Source organism: Zootoca vivipara, chromosome 14 (genome assembly GCF_965207765.1).
Source record: "Zootoca vivipara chromosome 14, rZooViv2.hap1.1, whole genome shotgun sequence".
NCBI classification, from domain to species: Eukaryota; Metazoa; Chordata; class Lepidosauria; order Squamata; family Lacertidae; genus Zootoca; species Zootoca vivipara.
This window is the reverse complement of record NC_142597.1, coordinates 4759794-4786803: the sequence shown is the minus strand read 5'-3', so window position 1 is coordinate 4786803 and position 27010 is coordinate 4759794. Positions and strand designations below refer to the sequence as shown.

The 27010-nt window shown below is 45.7% G+C and overlaps 1 protein-coding gene across 2 annotated transcripts in view; it reads right to left on the bottom strand.

The window, feature by feature from the left end:
- DOCK5 (dedicator of cytokinesis 5) overlaps window positions 1-27010 on the bottom strand; it is a 148600-nt gene that overhangs the window by 27799 nt on the left and 93791 nt on the right. For both annotated transcript variants that reach the window (XM_035138774.3, XM_035138775.3), the window contains exons 25-34: window positions 26854-26960; window positions 23947-24083; window positions 22977-23072; window positions 19919-20017; window positions 12488-12582; window positions 10922-11000; window positions 8826-8926; window positions 6491-6549; window positions 5491-5645; window positions 3889-3974 (exon numbers count right to left, since the gene is read on the bottom strand). In XM_035138774.3, coding sequence (XP_034994665.3) covers window positions 3889-3974; window positions 5491-5645; window positions 6491-6549; window positions 8826-8926; window positions 10922-11000; window positions 12488-12582; window positions 19919-20017; window positions 22977-23072; window positions 23947-24083; window positions 26854-26960 — 1014 coding nt within the window. The remainder of the gene's footprint in view (window positions 1-3888; window positions 3975-5490; window positions 5646-6490; window positions 6550-8825; window positions 8927-10921; window positions 11001-12487; window positions 12583-19918; window positions 20018-22976; window positions 23073-23946; window positions 24084-26853; window positions 26961-27010) is intronic.

The window sequence follows — 27010 nt, the reverse complement described above, 5'->3', positions numbered from 1 at the left end:
TTTGACTGCCAGATCAACCTGGTGCCAGGGGCATCTATACCCCCAGCCAAGCTGTACGCCATGTCAGACCAGGAACTGGAGGATCTGCGCGCTTTCATCGACAAGAACCTCAAGCGGGGGTTCATCAGAGAAAGCAAGGCAGCAGGGGGCAGCCCAGTCTTCTGGGTGGACAAGAAAGACACGCAACAGCGCCGTCTTGTGGTGGATTTTAGACGGCTGAATTCAGTGACAGAGCCAGTGGCTTTCCCCATGCCCAGAGTGGATGATCTCCTGACAGCGGCACGCAGGGGCAAGATTTTCACCAAGCTAGACCTGAGGGGGGCGTACAACTTGATCAGGATCCGGGAAGGCGATGAATGGAAAACCACGATGTTCACGCCTCTGGGCTCTTTTGAATATCTGGTGATGCCCTTCGGGTTGCAAGGGGGCTCAGCATGCTTCCAGGCCTTCATGCACCACGTCCTGGGGTCCCTCCTCTTCAGGAAATGCTTGGTCTTCCTGGATGACATCCTTATCTATTCCGATGACCCAGTGCAGCATGTGAAAGATGTCAGGGAGGTGTTGCAGCGCCTGAAGGAGAACCACCTGTATGTGAAGCTGGAGAAGTGCAAGTTTCACACCAAGGAGGTGGACTTCCTGGGCTACAAGCTGTCAGACAAGGGGCTGGCGATGGACAAGGACAAGGTGCAGGCCATCCTGGACTGGCACAGCCCCAGGACGCGCAAAGATGCCCAACGCCTACTAGGCTTCGCCAACTTCTACAGGAAGTTCATCAAGAACTTCTCTCGCGTTACGGCTCCCATCACTGACTGCCTGAGAGGCAAGCAGAAGTTCAGGTGGACACCAGAGGCGCAAGCAGCGTTTGAAAGCCTCAAGAGGGTGTTCGCCTCAGACCAGAACCTGTTCCACGTGGTTCAGGACGCGCCCCTACGCGTGGAGACAGATGCTTCTGATAAAGCTGTGGGCGCCATTTTGTTGCAACTGGACGCCAACAGAGAGTGGAGACCCTGTGCCTTCTTCTCCAGGAAGTTGACCCAGCCAGAGCGAAACTACACGGTGTTTGATCGGGAACTTCTTGCGATCCACGCTGCGTTCCAGCACTGGAGACACTTCCTGGTGGGCGCCAAGCACCCCATCCAGGTGTGCACAGACCACAAGAACCTGGAGTTCTGGAGAACTGCCAGGGTGCTCAACCAGCGGCAGATACGGTGGGCAGAGTTCTTCTCGAACTTCAACTTCTCCATACACTACATCCCGGGAGAGCAGAATGTCAGGGCGGATGCCCTCTCCCGCAAACCAGAGTACATGGAGGAGGAGGCGCCACCGGCACCCAGGCACATTTTCCCCCGGTCAGCATGGTCCTGCGGAGCAGCAGTGGTGAGCGAGGCGGAACTCACAGCACTGACGGCAGCGGATGAATTTGCCAACCGCATCTTCAGAGAACTGAGAAGGGGGGGGGAGCAGGCAAAAGACTTTGCAGAACGCAGGGGGCTGCTTTTCTACAAGGGTGCACTGTACCTGCCCACCACCCAGCTTAGACGTACGGTCCTCAAGCAGATGCACGACAACCCAACGGCGGGTCATTTTGGGAGGGACAAAACCGCTCACCTAGTCATGAGACACTTCTGGTGGCCAGGGGTGCGGGAGGATGTGAGGGATTATGTAAGGGGCTGTGACACCTGCCAGCGGGCAAAGGTGGTCAGAGCGCCACCAGCAGGTTTGCTGGAGCCCTTAGCCACACCGCACAGGCCGTGGGAAGTAGTGTCCATGGACTTCATCACAGACCTGCCGTCGTCCAGGGGCAAGACCGCAGTGTTGGTGGTGGTGGACCTCATGTCCAAAATGTGCCACTTTATACCGTGTGCCAGGGCGGTCTCTGCAGAAGAGACAGCCAAACTGTTTGTGGATCACGTATTCAGACTGCATGGATTACCTTTAAGGGTTATTTCGGATCGTGGCCGCCAATTTGTTTCCAGGTTCTGGCGGCGGCTCATGAACCTCCTGCAGGTGGAGGTCAGCTTGTCGACGGCTAGACACCCGCAAACCAATGGACAGGCGGAGAGGGTCAACGCCATTCTGCAGCAGTACCTGAGATGCTACGTCAGCCAGCGGCAAACGGACTGGGTGGATCGCCTGCCACTGGCAGAATTTGCCTACAACAATGCGGTGCACGTCTCCACAGGGGTGTCGCCCTTTAAGGCCAATTACGGGCGTGACCTCAGATCTTTCCCAGAGAGAGAGGGGGAGGAGGAGGAGGAGGGCCCACAGGCTGAGGATTGGGCAGAGGAACTGGAGACGGTGCACCAGCAGCTCAGAGAACACTTGGAGAGAGCCAAGGAAGCGTACAAGAAGGGGGCAGATCGCCACAGGCGACCGGGGGAGGTCATTAGGGTGGGGGACAAAGTTTGGTTGTCCTCGGAGGGCCTTCCCATCAGAGGGCGATGCAAAAAGCTGGCGCCCAGAAGGTTGGGCCCCTTCACGGTCACGCAACAGGTCAACCCGGTGGCATACAGGCTGGCACTGCCAGAGGACATGAGGGTGCACCCTGTGTTTCATAGATCGCTGCTGTCGCCGTACAGGGAAAGCAGCAGGCTCCGAGACAGCGAACAAACCCCTGAGGGAGGGGGGGAGAGGGAAGGCAGGGAGCAACTCAATGAGGCCACGGCCATCCTGGATTCAAGGTGGGGGGTGGGGGGACTGGAGTACCTCATGGCATGGGAGGATGCTCCACCGTCCCAGAATGAATGGGTCCCAGCCACTCAGATACAGGAGGAATTCCTGGTAGAAGAATTTCACGCCCTCTTTCCCCATAGACCCAAGCCCTGGCACAGGGAAAGGGAGGGGGAGGGGGAGGAAGCACGGGAGAGCAGTTCACCATGGCGCTGGGAAGCGGAGTTTGAGGAACCAGAGGATGAGGTATGGGTGTCACCGAGATCCACCCAGTCAGAGGAAGGAGCAGATTGGCAGAACATTTTTACCCCCACCAGCTCTGACGCCACGGACTTTTTGGGATTCCCATCCTCCCAGGCGGAAGGGGGGGGCTTGCAGGACTGGGGGGAGGTGTTCACACCAACGGGCTCGGAAAGCACTGAGTTCTTAGGCTTCCAGTCGTCACCGACACCTGGGGGGGACCTGGGGAGGGGTGAAGGAGAGCTTGGGAGGGGGGTGGATGTGAGGGACAGGGGATATCGCGAAGTCCCTCCCCTCCTGAGTTCAAGCCAATCACCGAGCACAGGGGAAAGCAGAGAGAGTTCCGATTCCAGTGGGGAAGCAGGAAGTCGTGTCCGAGGCTCAGGCAAGGTAGAGGAGCCAGGGTCCCAGGTGGGACAGGAAGGGGCGAATAAGGGGGGGAGACCCATCCCCCCAACTCCGGAACTACGCAGAAAGAGGAGGGGAAAGAGGATGGGTCTGCCAAAGCTTTTGTGTTGGAGAAAGACGCGCCAAAAGCCATTAGGAGGTTCTGAAACCGACTGATCACATCACTCCGTGTAAATAGCAATGACTTCAGCACTGTAAATACGCAGCACCAATAAAAGAATAAAATGCAGAGCTGCGTAGCGTCGTTACTCTGAAGTAGTCCACTCCGGCCACTGTGACAGTTATTATTGTTAATAATACCAATGGCAGACACTGCAACTGCAGAACATTTTCAAAATATAACAATGAAAAAGCAGCTTTTAAAGCTCTTTAAAAGTTTTTTCAAATAATTTTTTTTTAAAAAAAACAACATTCACCATCAGTGATCTCATGGTCTCCAAAGAACAGTGCCTTTCAGCCATCAAATGCTGGGGAAATATCTCCTGAAGGTTAATACTGAGGGAGACAGAGTCACCTCACGAGGGAGAAAAGAGGTTCTAGAAAGGCAAGCAATAACACTCACACACTTACAGTTTCTCCAGCAAAATCTTGTATTGTTCATCCCCACGGCCGCCTTCAACTTCCTGATCCAGTTTTGTTATCAGCTCATTTTCAAACTACAAGTTAAAAGCAAAAAAAGCAAAAACACGCACAGAGAGAATGATCCATTGTTGTTCTATTGCAGGAATGGACAGAGGATAGATTGAGATCTACTAGCAGATTGCTGTGTGATTTGCAAGATATTGGGCAAGGATTTCTGACTCCGAACAATTAGGCAGCTGGAATAAAGAAAGCTAACTAGGACTGGACTTGTGTGTGAAAAAAGGCCTATAAGTTCAATTCTGTTCAGGCACTGAAACCAAATGTGGCTCAAAAGGCATCCTGCTCTTTACTTCCAACAGGATGCCAGCTGCAACCTGACTTGGGTAGATTCTGGGTTCTAGTAGAAAATGAAGCAAATCTGACAAGCCAGAAATCTGCCAATCCTGTTCCAACGAACACTTTTGCAACTAACAAACAATGACAAATATGGCAGGCATTTCTGAACTTCCTACATTAAAATAGGTTTGCCCAACAAGAATATTTCCAAAGAATTCAATCAAAACACAAAAATGATACGTATTAAGGTATGTGTGATGCAAAACATTAACATTATAAAGAATAACTAATTCTGTTTTAGTTACAGGTAGGTAGCCGTGTTGGTCTGACGTAGCCGAAACAAAATAAAAATATTCCTTCCAGTAGCACCTTAGAGACCAACTAAGTTTGCCATTGGTGTGAGCTTTTGTGTGTTTGCACACGAAAGCTCATACCAATGACAAACTTAGTTGGTCTCTAAGGTGCTACTGGAAGGAATTTTTTTATTTTAATTCTGTTTTGTCTGTCTGTTATGATTATTCCCAATATAATTTCCAACGCATTTGCTTGAGCTCATCTCTCTTTGCTCTGAAGTAGAAACACACATTTCCTGCTGGTCCCCATGCGATTTTAGACCAGGAAGAAGGAGGTTAATGCTGGATCTGTGCCACAACTGAGGGTGAACTATGATGCCATCATACAGAATGGACCCTATGATGTCATCCCAGTATGATGCCAGGAATGCAAGGATACCTAGAGCGTCTCAAAAGATAAATGACTGGAACATACCAGGATGAGAGTGGAGGAGGCCAAAATAGAGAATGTGGTCAATTTGTAGGTCCTGTAGAGACCACAAGATGATCCCAGCCACCTAGTCACTGCTGGAGAATTGGGCACCCCTAAATACAACATCATCTAGTCTTGCCAACAAGCTCACTATGTAACTTCTTTACACATATGAAACAAGCAAGGGGCTAAAGAAGCCAGAGAGCACAGTAGGTGGCCCTTGTGGTCTCTTCCAACTCCATGATTCTATGACAAAATATTCTGACCTGCCTTAGAGAACTTCCTATTTACTGAAATCCCTACTAGGAACCTACAAGGGGAAACTCTTTCTTTCCTCTCCTCAATAATCCCACTTAGCTCAACCTTCTGCTAGACACTCTTATCCTTTGTTCTAGAAGCTCTGCTTCAAAGTGCCCAAACCCAAATTCTCACTTTTCCATTGCCTCCAACTTCCCTTATTTTGCTTCCCCCTTACAAGCTGGTCCATACCATATGGAAGTTTCTGCTCCCGCTGAAGTTAAATTCACATTGCATCATGTCAAAAAATATAGGGATGGTTGCCTTTCGCAATTCGGGCTCAGGCGTCAAGGTTACCTCCAGGATCGGGCCCACCATAGAGGGGATGAACTTGATCTTGTGAGGCCCTGAAAACAGGAAAAGGGGATTAGGGGGCAAAGCAGATGGCTGCTTTGCCTGCTACAGGTCTCCAGGGCAAACATAGGCAGCTGCTTCCCAACCACTAATTGTCTCCTAGTCTTTCATATACAAAACACACAATGGAAGCATCTGCTGCTTGACCACTCCCTTTCCACGTCCCCTAGTTCCTGCAGGGGACTCTAGGATTAAATGCTTCTCTGACACAGATGCACAAGATCGGTTGGGGGAGAAGGGGAAGGGGAAACACTAGGGGAAGCTGACCCCTGGAGACTGGATTACTTCTACAATTGCACCGATATCAGAATTAGTTAACTGAGCTTTATTTCAATTAATTGGAGAAGTGCTGCAACTCAGTGATACAGCATCTGCTTTGCCTTCAGAAGATCCCATGGTCACTCTTTGGCATCCCCAGGTAGAGCTGGGAAGGGATTCCTTGCATGAAATCCTGGGGAGAGGATGCCAGTCTTAAAAGAATATGAGAAGAGCTTGCCGGATCATGCCAATGGCCCATCTATTCCAGTATCCTGTTCTTACAGTGGCCAATCAGATGTGTGAGAGAAACCCTCAAAGCAGGATTTGAGCACGAGAGCCCTCTCCCCGCCTGTGATTTGCAACAACTACCGTAGTAATCAGAAGCATTGCTGCCTCCCGACTGTAGAGGCACAGCACAGCCATCCTGCTCTGTAGCCTTCAACAGCCCTCTCCTCCATGAATTTGTCTAAATCATCCATGTGGATAATACTGGTAAAAAACCTCTGCAAACTCTCTGCAGTTGGTCTCTGAGATTCTCACAGCTGCTTCCCCAGGTCCTTAGGTGATGCATGAAACTTACCTAGATTGTACCACATGTCCCTTATTTTGAAGCCAATCTCCTTCCTCATGTCTCCGTATCTACAGGGAAAGTGTGTGTGAAAGAGTGAAGGAAACATCCAGGGAAAATCAGAGTCAATTAATATATATTCAGAGAGCACATCATGGCCACTTTATACTCCTGCGCTGAGGAAAGCCAGGCCATAGTATGTTGTCTGAACTCATGCTTGTGCTATAGCTCTCTCCAGACTACTACTGTTATTAGACTTATTATTACTACCACCACCGCTACTACTAGAATTATTACCCCTCCCCTTAAGGCAGGGAACACCAGTATAAGGCAGGGAACACCAGTATAAAAAAACAGTTTTAAAAACAGTTTTAAACAAATTGTAATCACAGTTAGAGTGGGGCCCAAAAAGACATAGCTGAAGTATCAAACGCCAAGGTAAAAAAGTATGTTAGCATATGATGAAAGCTGTACAATGAAGGTGCCAGGTGTACCTGTGAGGGGAGGGAATGCCACAATTGCCACAGAGAATGGCTTCTCCTGGGTCACCACTCCCTAAACCTCTTAGGGCAGTGGAACTACCAAGAGGGGCCTCCTTCTGCTGACCTTAAGAGCCAAGAGGGTCTGCAGCGAAGTTTTTCAGACTGTAGTCAAGATTCTCCCTGTGGTTTTGGCTGGGCTAAGCCCCAAGCCCAGGTTTGGATGGCACACTAAGCCAAACTGTAACTAAGGGCAGAAGCAAAAGAACCATTGAAGGAGCAGAGTGGTCTTGATCTCACCTGGAACCCATGCAGATATATCAAAACATGCTCACACCAGTGTGGTATAGTGGTTAGAGTGTCAGACTAGGACCTGGAAGACCAGGGTTCAAAATCTGCACCCCTCCATAAATCTCACTGGGTGACCTTTGGTCAGTCACTGCCTCTCAGCTTAAATGGGGCTTAAATGAAGACGGGGAGACCATGTATTGTACACCACCTCAAGCTCCTTGGAGAAAAAGTGAGTTCCCAAGCAATGAATGCAATAGCCAGGCCACATTCACTTTCCAGAAGTTGCTGGACTCTGATATCCACCAGCCTCTGCTATCACAGCCAACAGTCAGCATTGATGGGAAGGCTAATCCAGCAACATCAGGAAGGCCACGTTCTTCAGCTGCTGGGCAATGAGCCCAGGACTAGGCTGTGCCCCTACTGAGGTGTGATGATGCACCACGCTCTTGCTTTTACTTCTTGTTTTTAAAAAAAAGGGGGTGAGTAGAAAGAGAGCAGAAAGATAAAAGGAGAAACGCTCCACACATCAGATGGAGGCAGATTCTAAGGGATAAGGTTGATATGATGCCAAGAGTCTCACTTGAAAGGGACAAAGAATAATTAATAGAAAAGGTGTGGGTGGTGGAGGGAAATATTTCCATTAGGACTGTGGCGCATGAGATGTTTAATCTCTTCCTTCCCTGCTGTGGCCCTGAGACACCCGACTCCCACCTTATATAGCTTTCCTGACCACACCATCTAGTTATTCCGATATTTGAAAGCTAACCCTGCAATAATTAGATAACCTTAAAGTGTCACGAGACACTTTGCTGTATCTTGTATTGATCATTTTTCTAAGCTAAAAGTGGACCCCAGGCAGGACTCCAGTTGTTGTTGGTCCCAACTCAGCCTCAGCTAGCATGGCCAAGGGTCAGGCATGAGGGGAGGTGTTGCTCAGGAACATCTGGAGGACCACAAGTATTCCAGCCCCACTTTAATCAATCTTCTCCTTCCTAGTGCCCTCCACATGTTTTGGGCAGCTTGCATCATCCCTGACGATTGTGTGTGCTGCCTGGGGCTGGTGGGAACAGTACCTTCAAAACACCTGGAGGGCACCTCCCCATCAACCTCAGCCTGTTCTCAGCCAGCCCCCTGCCTGTCTTCCTACTGCCAACCAGGACAGGGGGTGGCCCTACCTGGCAGCTTGCTCCTCATTCTCAGTTTTGCCCACTGTAAAACTCAGAAGGGAAGAGAATGGGGACAAAATGACACTGCCTGTCAGTGGCTCAGGCTCCACCTACTGTTGGTCTCCCTGTCCTAAAAGTCCTAGTGATACATGTCACCACTGGATTTAATTTTTAAAACCAATTTGATCAAGTAAGATTTGTGCATCCTGGATCCAGAGAGAGAGGAGTGGTAGAAAGTGGAAGGCAATTGCCATAAAACCTGAAGGTGTGACTTGTGACACAGCACATGCACACTGGAGAGTGACGATATTCGCCACACGTTTACAGATACATCTCTCTCCTTCAATACATGCAGCTAAAAGTGCAAAATGCGTCCCCAGTAAGTTCAATGAAACTCACATGAAAACTTACTTCTTGGCTATCTTGTTCCGTTTAGCCTGGGAGAAGCTCTCCAACTGGAGAGATTCGTGGGTAAGAAAGGCCACTGCCAAGTGAAAGTAGTTATTCCACAGCTGTGGAGGAGAGGAAGAACATGGTTGAAACACTGCACAGGAGAGATGTCACAAGTCTCAGACCTTGAGCAGGGATGAGGAAACTGCCAGGGCAGCCATATGCTGCTAAACCACAGCTCCCATCACGCCCAACCAGAGGTATTGGTTTATAGCATTTGAGTATATTGGTTTATAGCATTTGCAGGTTTGGTGGTGAGTGTGCTGATAATGTAAGAATATGCTTGAGTGGAACTGAGCAGCATTTTAGTTGTAATTAATTTGTGCTTATTGTTGTGTAGGGGCTTGGGAGTACAGTATAAAGGGATTGGCTTGTTCAGCTGAGTGATTGATTGGTGGGCTGAAAAGTTTTCTTCCCCTTTTGCTTAGTTGTCAATGGCATTATTTTAAAAAGTTGATCTTTTAGTTGTTATTCTTTTGTGGATTTGTTATTTACATTGTACTAAAATGTGGGGCTTCTACTGTATTTCTTTAGAATCAATTCTCATGTATATTCAGAGGTGTATTTAGGGCAGTGTGACTGGTTCCCCCACACAGGGCGCAGTGGCCGTGGGGCGCCTTCCCGTCTTCCTAAAGCCTAGTTAGCACTTACCCAGCTTTGGGAAGGAGGTAGGAGGGCTCTAGCACCCTGCCAGAGCCTCACACCTCCTCCCCAAAGCATGGCGCTTTCCTTACTTCTGGAGAGGGGAGGGCCAGAGGGCATCAAATTTTGGCCTTGCACAGGGGGCCATATTACCAAAGTCCAGCCTTGTGTATATTGACTTTTTCCTGATGTTTAAGAGAATACTTCATTTAGCTGTTATTTAGTTAAGAGTCAGTGTGGTATAGTGGTTAGATTGCTGGACCTGTGAGATAAGAGTTCAAATCTCTACTTGGTCATAAAGCTCACTAGGTGGCCTTGGACCAGTCACTGTCTCTCAAGCTTAACCTACCACATGGGACTGTTCGGCTAATAATATGGGGAGGGGTGGAACCATGCATACCATCCTGAGCCCCTTGGAGGAAAGAAGGGGTATAAATGTACTGTAATAATAATTATGTGTGTGTGTGTGTGTTGTTTAGTCGTTTAGTCGTGTCCGACTCTTTGTGACCCCATGGATCCTGCTTTAAACACACACACACACACACACACACACACACACACACACACACACACGTATAGAAACTGTCTAAATAAATACAATTTAAAAATACACATTTTGCTATGTTTTTGAGCTGAAAACTGCATCACAAAAGTTAAGAGAGGTATGAAATCAGAATTAGAATGGTAGAGTTGGAAGGGACCACAAGGATCATCCAGTCCAGTGTTTCCCAATCTTGGGTATTTAGCTGTTTTTGGACTACAATTCTCATCATCCCTGACCACTGGTCTTGCTAGCTAGGGATGATGGGAGAGACCCAAGGTTAGTCTAACTCGGGCACCATAGCTGCCAAGTTATCCCTTTTTTAAAGGGATTTTCCCTTATGCTGAATAGGCTTCCACGCGAGAAAAGGGAAAACTTGGCAGCTATGTTGGGCACCCCCAAACTTCGGCCCTCCAGATGTTTTGGACTACAATTCCCATCTTACCCGACCACTGGTCCTGTTAGCTAGGGATCATGGGAGTTGTAGGCCAAAACATCTGGAGGGCCTCAGTTTGGGGATGCCTGGTCTAACTCCCTGCAATGCAGGAATCTTTTGCCCAATGTGGGGTTGAACCCACAACCCTAATATTAGGGTACCAGCTGTTCAAAGCCATGCATTGGTCTGGGAGGTGTCAATTAGGTCAGTCCCATTTAAACATCTGGACAAATCAAAGTTCTCCTCCATCACTACCTTCAGGCAGGTGTTTCTTTCTGAGCCAAACAGCTTAACATCACCCAACCTTTCAACCTTGGCACCTATTTTTGATTGAGAATCCAATTTCAAATGGACATCGCCAACAACTTTTACAAGAGGTGTTTGCAGGTTCAGACTTTTAGCATTCATGATCAAAACAGGACGGCGTTTCATCCTTACCTGTAGTTCAAAGCTTGCCTGATCAAGAAAGAAGCGGTTGAGCACAGAGGTGTATTGGTTTATGGCTCGGAGGAAAATCCTGGAAAAGTAAAGTTACCACAGATGAAGAAATGTCAAAGAGAGGCTCAAATCTCTTTCCCATCCCTGCAAATAATAATAATAATAATAATAATAATAATAATAATAATAATAATAATAATAATGGCCCGCATGGCACTTGCAAGATATTTGATGTGATTTGCCTTACACATTTTCTCAAGTAATGGTGTCAATCATTTTTATTTATTTATTAAAGGATTCATATACTCTTATCAGTCTAGCATACACACAACCTGCTCACATTGCTCACCAACCCTGCCTACTCCCCACCCTCCAGCTGAACGTCTAACCCCCCTGCGGCAATTCCACCTCCACCACCAATCGTGGCAAACCCCCTCTGCACACTCTATAATCACCAAGGGTCAACTTGTAGGTTTTTTTTTGTGAGGTAAAACTTTGATACTTGGGACACTCAGGCAGATGAACATGTAACAAAGATTTATTACATAGAGCAAAACTGGAAAAACAAGTGTTGTTTCAGGAGATAAAATTATTTCAGGGAACAGTTAACTTACTAATAATTATACAAAATCTAGTGGATATTACAGGCTTCTAAATAAGGTAGTAAACACACAACTTCTTTTAAACTTCAGCTGCTTGTTTTAAGCTATTACTCCTCAGATGTTATGGGTTTCTAGACTAGATGGTAAATACTCTGCATATTTCGTTATTTCGCTTCAGTTTTTAACTTAGTTGTTGTGTAGATGTTACAGCGTAATACGTTGGTTCTTAAAGAAGGTGGAACCTTCTGTCTGTTTCCCAAACTCTTCTCACTCCCACTCCTGAGGTACCTCTAGAACAGGCATCCCCAAGCTTCGCGCCTCCAGATGTTTTGGACTACAATTCCCATCTTCCCCAACCACTGGTCCTGTTAGCTAGGGATCATGGGAGTTGTAGGCCAAAACATCTGGAGGGCCACAGTTTGGGGATGCCTGCTCAGACCCAGGACGCTCCCCCCCCCGGGGTGACTGGATTTGGATTCTTCTCTTCCTAGAAGATCTCTTCCTGACTGACTGACATGAGACCCAAGGAGACGGTATCCTCACAGCTTCTCCTTCTCCAACTCAGCCCCCCCAGTTCACTCCTCTCTGGATACTCTCCCAAGACACCACACAATGTCTTCCTGTCTAAGCTACGAGGCTCCTTTCTCTAGCTGGAGATATTGTCCTCAGAGTGGCTGTAACATACAGACCCACATATCCTCACAGCGCTTCTATGCCCTTCCACCCCTGCTTTATTCAAACCTCTGTGAGTGGCAAAACGGCTACGTGTGGGGTAGCAGAGATATATGAGAGTATTCTTAAGTTCAGGTTAAATCTTTTAAGCATTTCTAACATGGCTTCTAGGAATGTGAAAAAAGTCACAGCTTTATGCACAGCACTAAATGAATAAATTAAAGCCCCATGTTCCCATCTTGGAAAAAATCAACAACAACGTCTAAATCAAGTATGGGAACAGACTTTTTACCTGCTCTGTGTCATGGTCATGACCATCCAGTCATTTGCATAGACATTCTTGCCAATCAGATCCTTAAACATGATGAAGGTTTCCATCAAGAAATCCTATAAAGCAAAGAAAACAATAAAAAAAGAATGGAGTTATATAAGCCCAGAATCTATACCAGCGGACAAATTCTTGTACATCTCACAAGAATGGAGATGAGACCAAATCTAGGAAAAGACATCCTGACAGCAAATCTAGGGAAATATGTCCTGTAAATCTCTAGGTTTTATTCCACAGGCCTGTCTTTTGGTCGTAAATAACAAATTACTTTTTAATAGTAGTGACATGCTTGTTGTTATACTGGGCTGGGCAATGTGCAGGAAAAAGAGCTTGTGTACTTCAAGATGCTGTGTGTCGGTTTTGTGGATACATTTGTGTGTATAGTACTTAGGTATTACAAAGTGGGGCCTGCAGCAAAATGTTGCAGCATGGAGTGCTTCTGTTCAGTATTCTGTTCAGCTGCCCATGCTCTTATACAGGATAGTCCATTTTATTTCTCAACCCCAAGAACCTCAGAACAGTCAGTCCCTCTCAGCCAAAACTACACAAGAGTGTTGTGAGGATAAAGGGGATGGGACCCTATACACTACCCTCAGCAAGATTTTGAAAAAGTCAAAGATCTTGCACTGCAAACTAAACTGGATTTCATGCCATTAGGAAAGATGACTCTCTCCAAAATAAGTTCTGCTTAGAGTAGCCTCACTGAAATGAATGAACCTAAGTTAGTCACGTCCATTAATTGCAAGAACCCTATTCTGAGTATGACTAACACTGGATACTACCCAGAGACTCCAACAGTAGTAGGGACACTCCCTGTAGTAAACTGTCAATTTTGAAATAAATCCAAAGACAGCTGGCTGCCTTCGCCTGCTCAGTGCCAACACAGGAAGATCACAAAAAGTCTCCATTGCGCTCCTTAAGATCCCCAAAGCTAGGGCACACCAAGCAGGATGCCTGTAAAAAAGGGAGGGTTGCTTCCCAACACTGCCAAGCACCACATATTTGCAAAGGTCACACAGCTGTGTTCCAGCATGCTCCCCTGGGCACCATCAATGCCAAACATGTGACCAGGAAGGTGCCGCCTCTTGCCAAGCAATTTCCCAGTATTCCTTGCTCCGAGAACCAAGGAGGAAAGAGGAAATTGCTGCCTTATCTGTGGCACTGCACATCTGGGTGTCAAAACTCTTCTGTCAGGTCAAAGTCAAACATATGCACTGCCACTGGGAAACTGTGGCGCACTGGGAATTTTTTTGCTTGGTTTTAAAAACGCAGAGGAGGTGGGGCTGTGCATTGACGCATAACAGAAGAACCTCAGCCCATTTCCCAGCCCTGACTCCTCTCCCCTTGGGTATGTGGGCATAGGCACTTAGGCAGGCACCATGCCAGGCCATTAGAGGAATGCCAGGCCTGTACGCACCTCCATTAGATGTGTGCATCTAGCCAGTACTCAAGGAACACAATCTGAGAGCTTATATTCCTTGACTGACTGGAGAGAAGGACTGCATGGGAAGGCAAGAGACACCCACAAGCCCCTCACCCCCAATTCTCTCAAACAGCCTGGCATTTGTATATTGAGTGAGCATGGGGGGGGCAGGAAGAGAAAGGTTCTACTAGGCCCTATAGCACTGGTGTGTGTGTGTGTGCAATGCAGTTTCTACCTGACCTTCAGGACTCAAGATATGAGAGCCATCTTCAAATATCTAAAGGGCTGCCACATGAAAGATGGAGCAAGCTTGCTTTCTCCTGTTCTGGAGGGTAAGAACCAAAACAATGGATTCAAGTACAGGAAAGGTGATTTCGACTAAACACCAGGAAGAACTCTTTGACAGTAAGAACTGTTTGACAGTGCAACAGACTCCCTCACTGGATGTTTTAAAGCAGAGGTTGGATGGCCCTCTGTCACGGATGCATCACCTGAGATTCCTGCATTGCAGGGGGTTGGGCTAGATGATCCTCAGGGTCCCTTCCAACTCTACAACTCTATGATTCTATGGTCATCGCTCCTCCCCAAGCTACACCATTCACAGGTTAAAACTGCACCCTCCTCCAGTGCTTTTGCCTGGCTGGAAAAAAGTCCTTGAACTGTGACAATGCTTTCTGCTTGACTGGATGGAGAGTAGTGCATGCAGAAACCTTGCACATTTGCAGCACTGCAATGTAGCCTACTGTTCAAAATTAAGGGTCACGCCAGCAGTTTTTTCCAGCCCCCCCCCCCCATGGCTGCAGTCACCACTGCATTCAGCCGCTGGAAAGCTGCCTATGAGAAAATGCAGCCACTTTGATGGAGAAAAGTTCCTTTGTATACATGGTACCTGTGTGTGTCTGGACCGTGCGCACAGTGTCTGCTGTCAACATGCAGATCAACCGAAGGCCAGTCAACACAGTATGTTAAAAACATGACTACATCCAATGCGTTGGTTGGTCATTTTTAAAGAGCAGCCCAGCAATAAGGCTGTTGTCAGAGAGTGGCTGGGAACTGTTTCTAAGACCATGAGTGGCTTATTATGTTTAATTCTGTTTGAATATCTTACATTTGTTTATTTTTTGTTATTATAGTTATGCTGATTTACCATATGATTGGATCGTGAGAGTGTTGTTCATTGGACTTGTTTATACGATTTTGTATACTGTTTTTCTCTGTTTATTACTTTGTTCCCCACCCCACTCTAGTATTGAAAATATTCCGTAAAGAGCAAGCTATAAATACTGCAAATAAACAATAAATAAGCAAGACCATAGAGCCCAAGACAAGACACAGAGATCTTCCTAAGGTGGCCGTTCATTAAAAAGGTGTATGGCTGGGACCAAAGCACAGCTACAGAATTGAAAAATGAAACTGTTTCAGAAGGATTAATGGGGATGGCTGCTTGCTAAGGGAAGTACAGTGGAACCTCGGTTTATGAATTTTTGGTTTACGAACGCCGCGGACCCATCTGGAACGGATTAATCCACTTTCCATTACTTTCAATGGGAAAGTTCGCTTCAGTTTATGAACGCTTCAGTTTATGAACAGACTTCCGGAACCAATTGTGTTCATAAACCGAGGTACCACTGTATTGCTAAGCCTTATCAAATCAATGCTTGATGAATAGAATTCCATCTGACACAGTCAGGGCACCACATAGATAAGAATTAACAGACTAATAATGTTAACCCAAAAATGTAGGGGACCCATGTCTGGACAAGAAGGGCTACAAGTGAATGCTTGTTAATTTTATATAGGAATGAAATTTTCCCAGAGATTTTTTTTTAAAAAACCCCCACACTGTGTGTACATTGACTTGGTTACTATTATTTTACTGTGTCCAAGCTTGATTTGGGGAGTCAGCAAAGAGTGTCTTGCCTTCCTGATAGTGAATTTCTTTCCCTGTCACATTGCCAGCAAAACAGCTTTTTTCAGAAAGCTGAGCTCAAAGCAACTAGCAAAATCAAACAGTAAAAGCAAGTGTAAAAACAAGATTAGAATCTGCATAAAATGCTCAATAACATATAGAAAAGAATAGATCCAGTTCAGCCCCACTAAAAGATAAGCAGAAAAGGAAGGTCAAAAGGCCTGGTGATGGTGACACTCATGCTTGCCTGGGGAGAGCATTTCACAAAGGGGGAGCCACCACTGAGAAGGTCTGTTCTTGTGTCTCCCTTGGAGGTGGCACACGGATTAGGGCTTCAGTTGATTAACAAAGGATCTGGGTTAATGTGAGAGACACAATCCTTGGGGTACTTGGTTCCTGAGTTGCATAATGTTTTATGGGTCAAAGCCAGCTTTGAATTTGGCTCAGAAACTAAATGTTTGCTTGTGCTGTCTTCAAAGGCAGCCCCACATAAAACACAGTAATCTAATCTGGAGGCTACCAGAATGCAGACAACAGAAATGAGGCTATTCCTGTCCATTTGGGTCATAGCTGAGCCATTAGTCAAAGTGGATGGAAAGCACTCCATACCACCAAAGCAATCTGAGTCTTAACTAACAGTAATCCCAAAGTGCCCCCAATACACACACCTATTCCTTCATAAACTGTTATTATTGTTTTTATTATTGCTAAAAATGGATTGTGAACAAAGTAGACTAGACCTGGTGCCCGCCAGATGTTTTGGATTCAAAATGTTTCTTTCAGAATGGCCAGCATTTAGTGGCTTTAGTTCAACTTCCCCCAACCTGATTCCTCTCCAGTTGGACTCCAACTGCCACCAGCCCCAGCCAGCAGGGATGATGGGAGCTGGAGTCCAAATCATCTGGAGGGCACCAGATTCCAAAAATCTGCTCTAGAATCATCACAGCTATTTAAGTTATGCTTGGAGAAAGTACAGGACTCATGGCTGATTTAATGAACCGTTCCCAGGTTCAATACATGCCATGTATTGGCGCTTCCAAAATGGTGACATCAATCAATGATCCTTCGGCCTTTCTTCAAAAGAAAATTGGCCCAAGGAACTAAAGATTTATCACCTTGCTTAAGTGCAAAAGGATGAGCTAGACATTGGCCTCTCTGATCACGCTAATTCCTCACTGATGAAAGACAGCTGCTTGAAAAAGGTAGCTCTGCAAAACTTGCTTGGAGAGAATTTCTTAATCTGTAGTCACAATCCTATGCACACTGGCGAGGGAATAAATCCCACTGGACTCAGTGAGGTTTTCCTTCTCAGAAAACATGGGGCTGTAGCCAACTGGTTTCTACTCAGAGTAGACTCACTGACATTAATGGCCTAACTGAACCAGATCTATTACGGTAATTTCAATGAGTCTACTCTGAGTAGGACTGCAATTGGATACAACCCATGGGTAGGATCTGGATGTTACGTTGTTGATTTTTGTCTGTTCACCCGATCAGCACATGTGCACAAACACCACACAGCTCAAGCATTCAGGAATTCCTGCTTCCTGCAGATGGCAACATTTCTCAGCAGTTCTAGGGTGCTGGAATCAAAGGAACAACTGCCAAATGTTAACACCTCCTCTTGACCAATATGCAATTGTTATAAATACCCATTAAGGAACTATCCCCGCCCCAACAGAACAAATGTAATATGAGTTGTTGCTAAAAGAAAGAGGCATATAAACATTTTAAGCAACTACTGTAAGAACATTCCAAGAAGAAAAGTGACTAATGGAAACAGAGAGAGGTGGGGGCAAGTGTGACAACCTAGGTGCAAATTTTGGTTGTCAATCAAGACTGAAACCTTGCAGGGGGTCTTCAGGTGTTAAGGAGGAATGGCAGGTGGGGATTTAGGCTATGCACCAGTACACCCTGCTCTGGCCAAATAAGGAACTACAGGGAGAAAAGCAACATCAGCCAAGGAAACCTCCTTCTATCAATGGTCAGCATAGGTCAGATGACATACTGGACCAGCGAATGAAGGCTTCTGGGCAAGATTTGCTTGCTAGTCTGAGCAACAGGGAGACCTGTTGAAGACTTGATTGCAAATTACCGGTAGTCTGCACACACTGGCTATGTCTGGAAGCAGGGCTATAAAAACAGTAATTCCAAAAGTGACTCTGCACTTGACCTTGGTTGATTCCCCACCCTTCCTTTATTACTCCATTTTTTCTTTTAAAAAATAAAATCCTAACCTGTGTGGGAATAATGGGTAGGTAACCTGGAATTAGAATCATAGAATCATTGAGTTGGAAGGGACCCTGAGATTCATCTAGTCCAACCCCCCACAATGCAGGAATATGCAGCTGTCCCTTACGGGGATCAAACCTGCAACCTTGGCTTTATCACCACCAGGCTCTAACCAACTGAGCTACTGAGATTTTTAATTGGATTTTGTTGTAACATGACCCGTATCTTGATTGTGGCAACTGTATGTTACTGCCACTGTGAGAGGCAATTCATCAAGTTACTTTTCTTTTTACACTTTACAGCTTGACTTGGTGGCAAGTGCTGGGGCTACTAAAAATATTTTGTTATGGTTGTGTGAGATTTAGTATGAAACTGGCTTACAGGGTGGTATAGTAGTTGTTCAACGAGGACCAGGGTTCCAAGTCCTAATTAGCCATGGAGCTCACTGGGCGACCTTGGCTCAGTCTCTCAGGATGGCAAAATAGGGAGGTGGAGAACCACATCTACCAATGCTAAACAAATACAAAGGGCTCCAATGAATTTTTAAAACTGGTTTCTTGGCCAAAATACTTATATCTGGTATATACAGTCATGCTGGCTCTGTCTGATGGGAGTGGTAGTGCAAAAGAGCTGGAGGGCACCATGTTGGGGAGGAGTGATATAAGGCAGCTTTTACAAGTGCTTGATGGGAAAGTGAACCCAAACAGTGCAGTTGACTTGAAGGACAAAAGTTGGGAGCCAAACTCATCAGATATATTTGTAAATGGTTGCAATAAAACCCTCCTCAGCAGCCTTTGAGTTTTCCCAAGTGAGCTTCTCACACGGTTTTCTAAGATCTTCTACGCTAAAGGAGCTTTTGAGTAACTCGAGCTGAATGCGGAAATTCTGAAATGAAAACCTCAACAGACACAGCTTTTAAGATCTGAATGGCCTGGGGATTTGGTTGCAAATGGATCACATGACCCTACAGTAATAAACACACAACTTCATTTTCTGGAAGCCAACCCTGATGGCTCAAAATTTGCCAACTTCCCATCAGACCAAATAAAGTCAAAGCCCTTCGAAGTCTTGGCAGAGCTCCACGGTGGAAGAGACAGAACACCACTCCCAGTCCACCCTCCCCCCCCCAAGTGAACATAAACTTATGCCAGTCTCCAAACTGCTCTCCTTACTGGTTTTTCCATGCCACAGTGCTCAGGCCCTGAGCCAGCCAAAGACTGAATGAAATATACCCCAAAGGATCAGGAGGCAGGAAAGGAAAGGAAGACTAGTATTAAACCAGAGCATGAAATCAGTCATATTTGCGTAAAGCTTTTTGCATAGTTTATTTTGTTTCTGCTAGTTGTGTGAGAGGGGCTATGAACACAAGAAGCTGCCTTATACAGGCTATTTATCCATCTAGCTCAGTACTGTCTGCTCTGACTGGCAGCATATGTCTAAGGTCTTTCCAATCAGGGCTGAGTCTGGTACCTTCTGCTATGGCCCGCCCCTGTTCTAGGCCTTTTGAAATCTTATTCAGCTATGCCTCCTGGTTCCTGCAATTCCAACAGGTGTGGCTCACATACTTTCAAAGCATATTTACATAACTTTAAAGGATTGGAAACCTGACTTTAATCTTTTTCTATTTCTTTAAAGAAACCTGAGATTCTTAAGCAGTTAAACTCAACCAACCACCACACTGTATATCTCTTAGAAAATATGCACCTCTGATCACAACTCAGGGCCCTGCACAAAGGAAAAGGACCCAGTTTTCAAAAGACAAAGATTAGAGACCCACTAGGCATGAGCTTCGAAACCTCCTCCTCCCACATCAAAATGCAGTCGGACTTACAATAAGATCTTGTCTGGTTTTGAACGTGCTGATGTAGTGGGTATAATGTGAGTCATCCATTTGTCTCAGGATGGCCGTCATGCAGGCAACAAAGCTACCCTGCAAACAAAAACAAACCCCTTGTCAAATGGGCACATGCGAGCAGATGAAGTGACTGAAAAGGGTATGAGGTTCTGCTTGTGGGCTTCACAAAAGCATCAAGTTGCTGGGTAAGATGGAACTTTCAGTTGATCCAGCAGGGCTCTTTTTAAGATGTGGAGCGATACATGTCAGTTCTCAAAGCTGATTGGTGGGGGGAGAAAATGCAAACCACTCACCACCCCAAACGCTTGCTCAACACCAGCCATCACAAACCTGCGGCCCTAAAGATGTTTGGACTAGAATTCTCCATCAACTTTGGCCAGCACTGTGCTATCAGGGGCTGATGAGAGTTGAAGCTCAAGCATCTGCATGGGGCCTGGCTGGTGAAGCTGCTCTGCAGACATACAGAACATCCCCAGCAGTTTAGACTTACTTTTATAGCCACTTTTAGGTTTGTTGGCTTTTTCAGCATGTGTTGTAACGTTGCTTCTTGAAAACTGTGAGAAGTTAGTTAGCTGAGACATTTGGTCAACGGGGGGTGGGGAGATAAGTATACATGAGAGGAATACAGTTTACCTGGTACTGGGACCTGTGCTCAGATGTCCCAAAGAACCATGGTTTATCGTAATGGAAACAAGTGGGCTCACATCCACCCCCAGCCTCCTTGGAGAAGGTCAGACAAACTGCTTAGTACTAACTATGGTTTGTTTGAAATAGCCAACTTCAACAATGGCTTGTGAGGTTTTTTTAAAAAAAATAAAACAAAATATAGTTAAGATTAACTACAGTTTAGGGTTAAGCTGCAATGCAAGGGTAGGTTTCTCTCCATGATAAACCACAGCTTATTGTGACATCTGAATGCAACCTCCAGTTCCAGGCTCAGTATCATGGCTTAGCTGCAGGGATTATGACTCACATATGTCGCTCCCCCTGCCCTCTTCACATGCTCTGATTCTCTCACACACAGTTAGTCTGCAATCATGGTAACTTGTCACAAAACCTGAAATTGGTAAACTAAGCTTACCATGAATCATAGGTTGCCTCCTGCCCAGGACTGGGAACCCATGTCAAACCATACATTCCAATTCCGTTCTGGGACAACTGTGCTTTGTGCCGACCATAGCTGGACCAATGTGCAGTTGCAATCAAAATTATTCAACCCTCATTGCAAATTGGGTTTATTATCAAAATTTACATACTGTCCGCTGTTTGCAATGAGCAAATCAAGCAAAAGCAATTCAAAAAGTTCAACGTAACAGATGCTTCAGGTGTTCCCCCCTAATTCAGCTGATAATGCAATTATAGTCTCACTATTATTTAACCCCTTCATGGCAAACATCTTTAGTACTTAGCAGAGAAGCCTTTCGCTGCTATGACCTGCTGCAAATGAGACAGCAGCTTCTGGCAGCATTCCTCAATGAGCAAGGGCCTCCAGTTCAGCAATATTATTGTGTCTACATGGTGGAACCACCTTCTTCAAATCCCACCAAAGATTTTCTATGGGGTTCAAGTCAGGTGACTGTGATGGCCACTGTAGAACCTTCCAGAACTTCTTCTGCAACCAAGCCTTGTTGGAATTTGAGGGATGCTTGGGATCATTGTCCTGTTGGAAGGTCCAATGACACCCAAGCTTCAGCTTCAGCTTCCTCACAGATGGCATTACATTTCCTCATGAAGCCACCCTGCCTTCCACATGCTGCAAGTTTCCAGTGCCAGAGGATGCAAAGCAGTGCTATAGCATCATTGAGCCACCACCATGCTTCACTGAAGGCTGAGTGTTCTCTTCTGCATATGCTTCATTCTTCTTCCTCCAAATATAGTGCTGATTCATGGGACATAAAATTTCCAGTTTTGTTTCATCGCTCCACAGAACAGAAACCCTGTGGTTTCTGTGGCTTATTTATCTGATTTTGAGCATATTGGAGCTGACTTTTCTTGTGCTTTTGGGTCAGTAGTGGTGCACGTCTTGGAGTTCTGGGATGGAAACCATTGCATTTAGTACACACCTTCCTGTGCTCACTGAAACCTCAGTGCCTGCTGCCATCAAGTCTTGCTGCAGTTCTTTTGCAGTCACGCAAGGGTTTTTCCCCAGCCTGCCTTCTCAGAAGTCTGGTTGCTGCCGCAGATAACTTCCTTTTTCTCCCTCATCCAAGTAGTGTAACCACTATTCCTTTAACTTTGAACTTGCAAACTATGCTTCCAACAGTGTCTCTAGGAACATTCAGTGCCTTTGCTATCTTCTTGTATCCTGCTCCTTGTTTGTGAAGGGCGGTGATCTCTTCTCTTACCGTCTTGGGCCATTCTCTTGACTTAGCCATATTTCTAACATGCAGCCAAATCTGACACTTAGCAAACCCCTAGCCACCTCAGGTATTTCATGTGTCCCAGCTCAAGCACATCAGGTATGCTTGAGAAAACACCTGTTGTATTTGTGCTGTTGTGAGGAATTCTATTCAGTGGGTTGAATATTCAGTGAGACTGGAGAAGCCAGCATAAGTTGCATTTTCAGCTGAATTTGGAGAAACCACTTAAAGCATGCATTGTGTTGAACTATTTCAATTGCTTTTGTTTGATTTGCTCACTGCAAACATCTGAAAGTCTGTAAATTTTGATAATAAACCTGATTTGCAATGGGGGTTGAATAATTTCAATTGCAACAATATATGCCACAGGAAACTCTACCAGAAAGGGAAGGAGGGTAGGGAGAGTGTGAGCCCAAGGTACGTTTGGCCATCCCTTCTGAACCAGCGGTGGCCAACATGCATGATTTTCAGTGCTGTAATATGATGGGTTCATCAGAAAAGGCTACTTCATGTGAGCACAGGTGTGGGCCCACCAACACAACAGGACAGTCACACATTGAGTAAAAGGTCTGCCCAGCAGGGTAGGCTCCAGACTGCTGAAGTGTCCAAACAAGGGAAGTGCACATCAAAACAAAAGAAAGCAAAAGCCATAGAGTCAAGGGAACTGCTCTCACAATGTGAGGAGACTGTCTGCTCATTCCAATCACTGTCCGGTTTATTCTCCTCAGCAGGCGCTCCATAATCAGCTGGATGTGAGCTGCCGTGGGTCCCTGAGGATATTAAAGAAACACAAACTGTTTAGACAGAATCTTGGCACAACACCTCCCACAGGGAGTCTCCTTGCAGAGGAACAGACTAGCTGGACATTTATCACAAGAGGTTCCATAGAAGTCTTCAGCCACCAGCAGAGATGGAGGAATCAGACAATTTCATTCAGTTTCTCAATTTCTGCATCAGTTTGAGATTTATTCATTCTTTTCAAAAGTCCTCATGAAAATCCATCAACAGTTTAGTGACAGTTTCTCCAGATAGACACATTTTTTTGCGTGTGATTTTGCCCAATGCACACATATTTGCAAGCAAATCCCCCTAATGCAACACATTTCATATGTTGTTCATTTTCACCAGTGTATGTACCAAGCATATGCACCTTCCCCTAATAGGAAAACTTTCATACAGGTTACTTGGTTGAAGAACTGTACTGCAAAATCCAGAGAAGTGCAAATTTCAAAGGACAGGAGTGCTTCGGTTCACACATTCGGGGAAGCCATAACTATTAAATTGATACAATAGCACTTTAAATATATAGTGCTGACGGGTCGGTCCTTGATTGCTATAGTTGAATCTCATTTTTCACATTGTGTGTGTTGGCCTAATTCAGTGATGGGGAACCTCTTGCACAGGCACCTAATTTGGCCCACCAGATGGCTTAAGCAAGACCCTGCTCCCTCTCCATAGTCTGAGTTGACTTCTCTCCCCTGTGATCTTCTGCCCTCCCCTGCTGCACTGCTCAGCCAATCAGTGATTATAGCTAGGCTGCATAGAAGAACCTGCTCTATTAAGTTGTGGGCTCCTTCAGTATTGTTGTGGGACAATATTCCTTCTTCTGAAAAATAAAGAAATCACAGTCATTTAGATACTCACCACCTCCTTCCGATCCAAAACCTCCAGAATATTGCTAAGGAGCTGTGAACAAGCTTCATGATCAGGTTTGTTGGAGTTATCATCCAGCTGACCACTTAACTGGTCCACGAGCAAAGGCAGGAGAACATCTCGGCATTCTGTGAAACACAATGGGGAAATATAATAGAGGATCCACACATCGGGTGGTGTGTGCTTGAACTTAGGAATATATTAACTTTGCGTGGCAAGGTCCCAAACCTTCCCGGGAAGTGGAATAAAGACACATGAAACAGTATTTTAGGTTAATGGGCGAAAAAGGCCACAACTTTATTGGTTACAGAATGTGAGTGGTATTGGCTTAGGCCAGGCATAGGCCCTCCAGATGTTTGGGTCTACAATTCCCATCATCCCGGACCACTAGTCCTGTTAGCTAGGGAATTGTAGTCCCAAACATCTGGAGGGCCGGAGTTTGCCTATGCCTGGTGCTTAGGCATGACTATATCTGACTCCTGCCCGTCTGCAGGAGTCTTGGAAGGGTTACCACCAGTAGGGGGAGCCTCGCTGATGCACATCAACTAGGAACTCCCCCAGGGTCACCGCTAGGGGTCGTGATATGACCCTAGCCCCCCATCTGGGGCTCCGGACAGAGACCATGCCCCCCCCGGATTCCTTTAACGGAATACCCTTGAATTAGGAGGGGTAGGTGATGGCCACTTCCTCCCCTCACCTTCAACCTAATACTTCAATGCCTAACCACCAAACCTTACAAAGGTGTGATGATTTGCTACGAGGTAGGTGAAAAACCAAATGGCCGGTGCCAATTTGCCAAGTGGGAAAAAATTCCTACCAGGCCCCTTGGACAACCAAGGAGAACAATGGGAGATGGAGAAGCTTGTTTTCTCCTGCTCTGGAGCGTGTAGGACTTGAACCAATGGATTCATGTTACAAGAAAGGAGAGTCCAACTAAACATCAGGAAGAACTTTCTGACAGTAAGAGCTGTTCAACAGTGGAATGGTCTCCCTCGGCCCTCCTTCAATGGAGGTTTTTAAGCAGAGGTTGGATAGCCATCTGTCATGGATGCCTTTGCCGAGATTCCTGCATAGCAGGGGGTTGAACTCAACAATTCTATGATTCTATGAGATGTTTTAGAGCACAAACCCCAACATCCCCAGCCAGTATGGCCAACGGCTAACAGGATCTGGAGGGCATCAGAATGCGGAAGGCTGCTTTATAACAATTACATAACCAGTGCAATGCATCAGCTTAACTCAGCCCAGTTTTCGCAAAATTTCTGCTCAGTATCTTGAGCAGTTTTGCATAGGATCTGCTAGCTTTTGCGTAACTGCAATGTGTCAATATTTACCAAAGTGTGGTTTTGACGACTTGCCTACATTTCAGAACTTTATAGGTCTATTCTGTTTTTGATAGGCTAAGAGTTAATTCATGATCTGAAATGGCTCTGAGTTTTGCAAAGCAATTGCTTAAACCAATAGTCTACTCACAAATCTAAGTTTACTCACAGAAGACCCAAAGGCAATACAGTTTCTATGAGCAAAAATTCCTGCAATTCCTGGCTAATGGAAACTTGCCCTCTAACTATCTCCATTATCACGCTACTCATGCAAATAGACCACTGCCACGAGCCATTCATGGACAGTATAGCAGATGTGATTCATAACCTAATCATCAGTTAAAATAGAGCCTTCATTAACAAAATAAGAAACCAGACCACCAAACTACACAGGATACATTAATTCCGTGTGAATAAAAAATCCAAATGGCAGAATATAAATGCTACGAATGTACTATTAAATATGAACAACAGAGCATTTTGAAATAAAACAATGTGTGACAATTTACTATTGTTTGTGGGAATACTAGTTCGGCTGCAACAGGAAATCTTTTTCTTTTTCACCAATTTACTAGCACTGAACCATCCAAATGCTTTGTTTTCAGGCAAGCAAATGAGATAAACTTTATTAGATGAGAGGCATAACCCAGCATTGTGGTCTGCTCTGCAAGGCAAAGTAGACAGATGCAAGGTTATGCCAGGTACTGCAAGGGAAAGGTTAATCTTGTTCCAATTAGATGTTATCAGGGAGAGGGCATTGCAACACCAAGGGCAATCAGATCACTAAGAAAAAAACTCACCCTGTTCCCTAGTGCATTGGTGGGGCTTCAGAAGGCCCAGAGCCCAACAGTAGGTGGAGTGAGAGCCAATGACAGGAAGAGCCAACCAAGGTCACATCTAAGGCTACATCTAAATGCATTCATCCTAACCCTTATCTGAGCATCTCAACACTGCATAACATGCCAACCAACTGATCATCAGAAATGAAAATGTATCAACAAAATGGCAAGCGAGCAGAAGGCAGGAGGGGGAGGGAATACAAGGCTGCACTGTTTTCCTGTCACAATGTGCAAACCCCAATAAACTATAGATAAAAAGTGCCATGATATCACATGGAGATCTGGGGGATTGAACCTGGGACCTTCTGCGTGCAAAGCAGATGCTCTACTTTCCCTCCCAAGGAGTTTTGCAATGCTCCCTACATGAACTGGTCCCCTGGGTTTCAATACTTTAGCCAGAAAAACCTAAAAACATCTTATGCGGCATTTATACTGTTGTCTCCAGAGCCAAGTGAAGACTATTCTACATACTCATGCTTTCCAGAAAGATAGGAAGACATATAAATGCTTAGTACTTTTCAGTAACTTTTGCACTGTTGTTATCGTCTACTATGAGCTTTAATCTGTTTTTATTCCCTTCCCTCCCCAGCTTTATATTGTAAGTTTTATGTCCCGTTTTTACACCTCATGGTCTTTGTTTTTATTTGCGATATGCCCAGAAAACTGCATAGAAATGTTGCAGATAAAAATAAAGAAATGCCTTAAAACGGGGTGGGAAGTAAGAAAAAGAGACTCACCAGATTGACGGAAAAGGTCACTGTCCACAACCTTCGTCATGCAGTTGAGCTTCTGTCGGACGAGCTGGTTATCTGGGATGCTTTGGATAAACTTGCTAAAGAGGACACTGGGAAGAAGAGTGGGGGGGGGGGAGAACAGTTTTGGTCCCATTAGCAT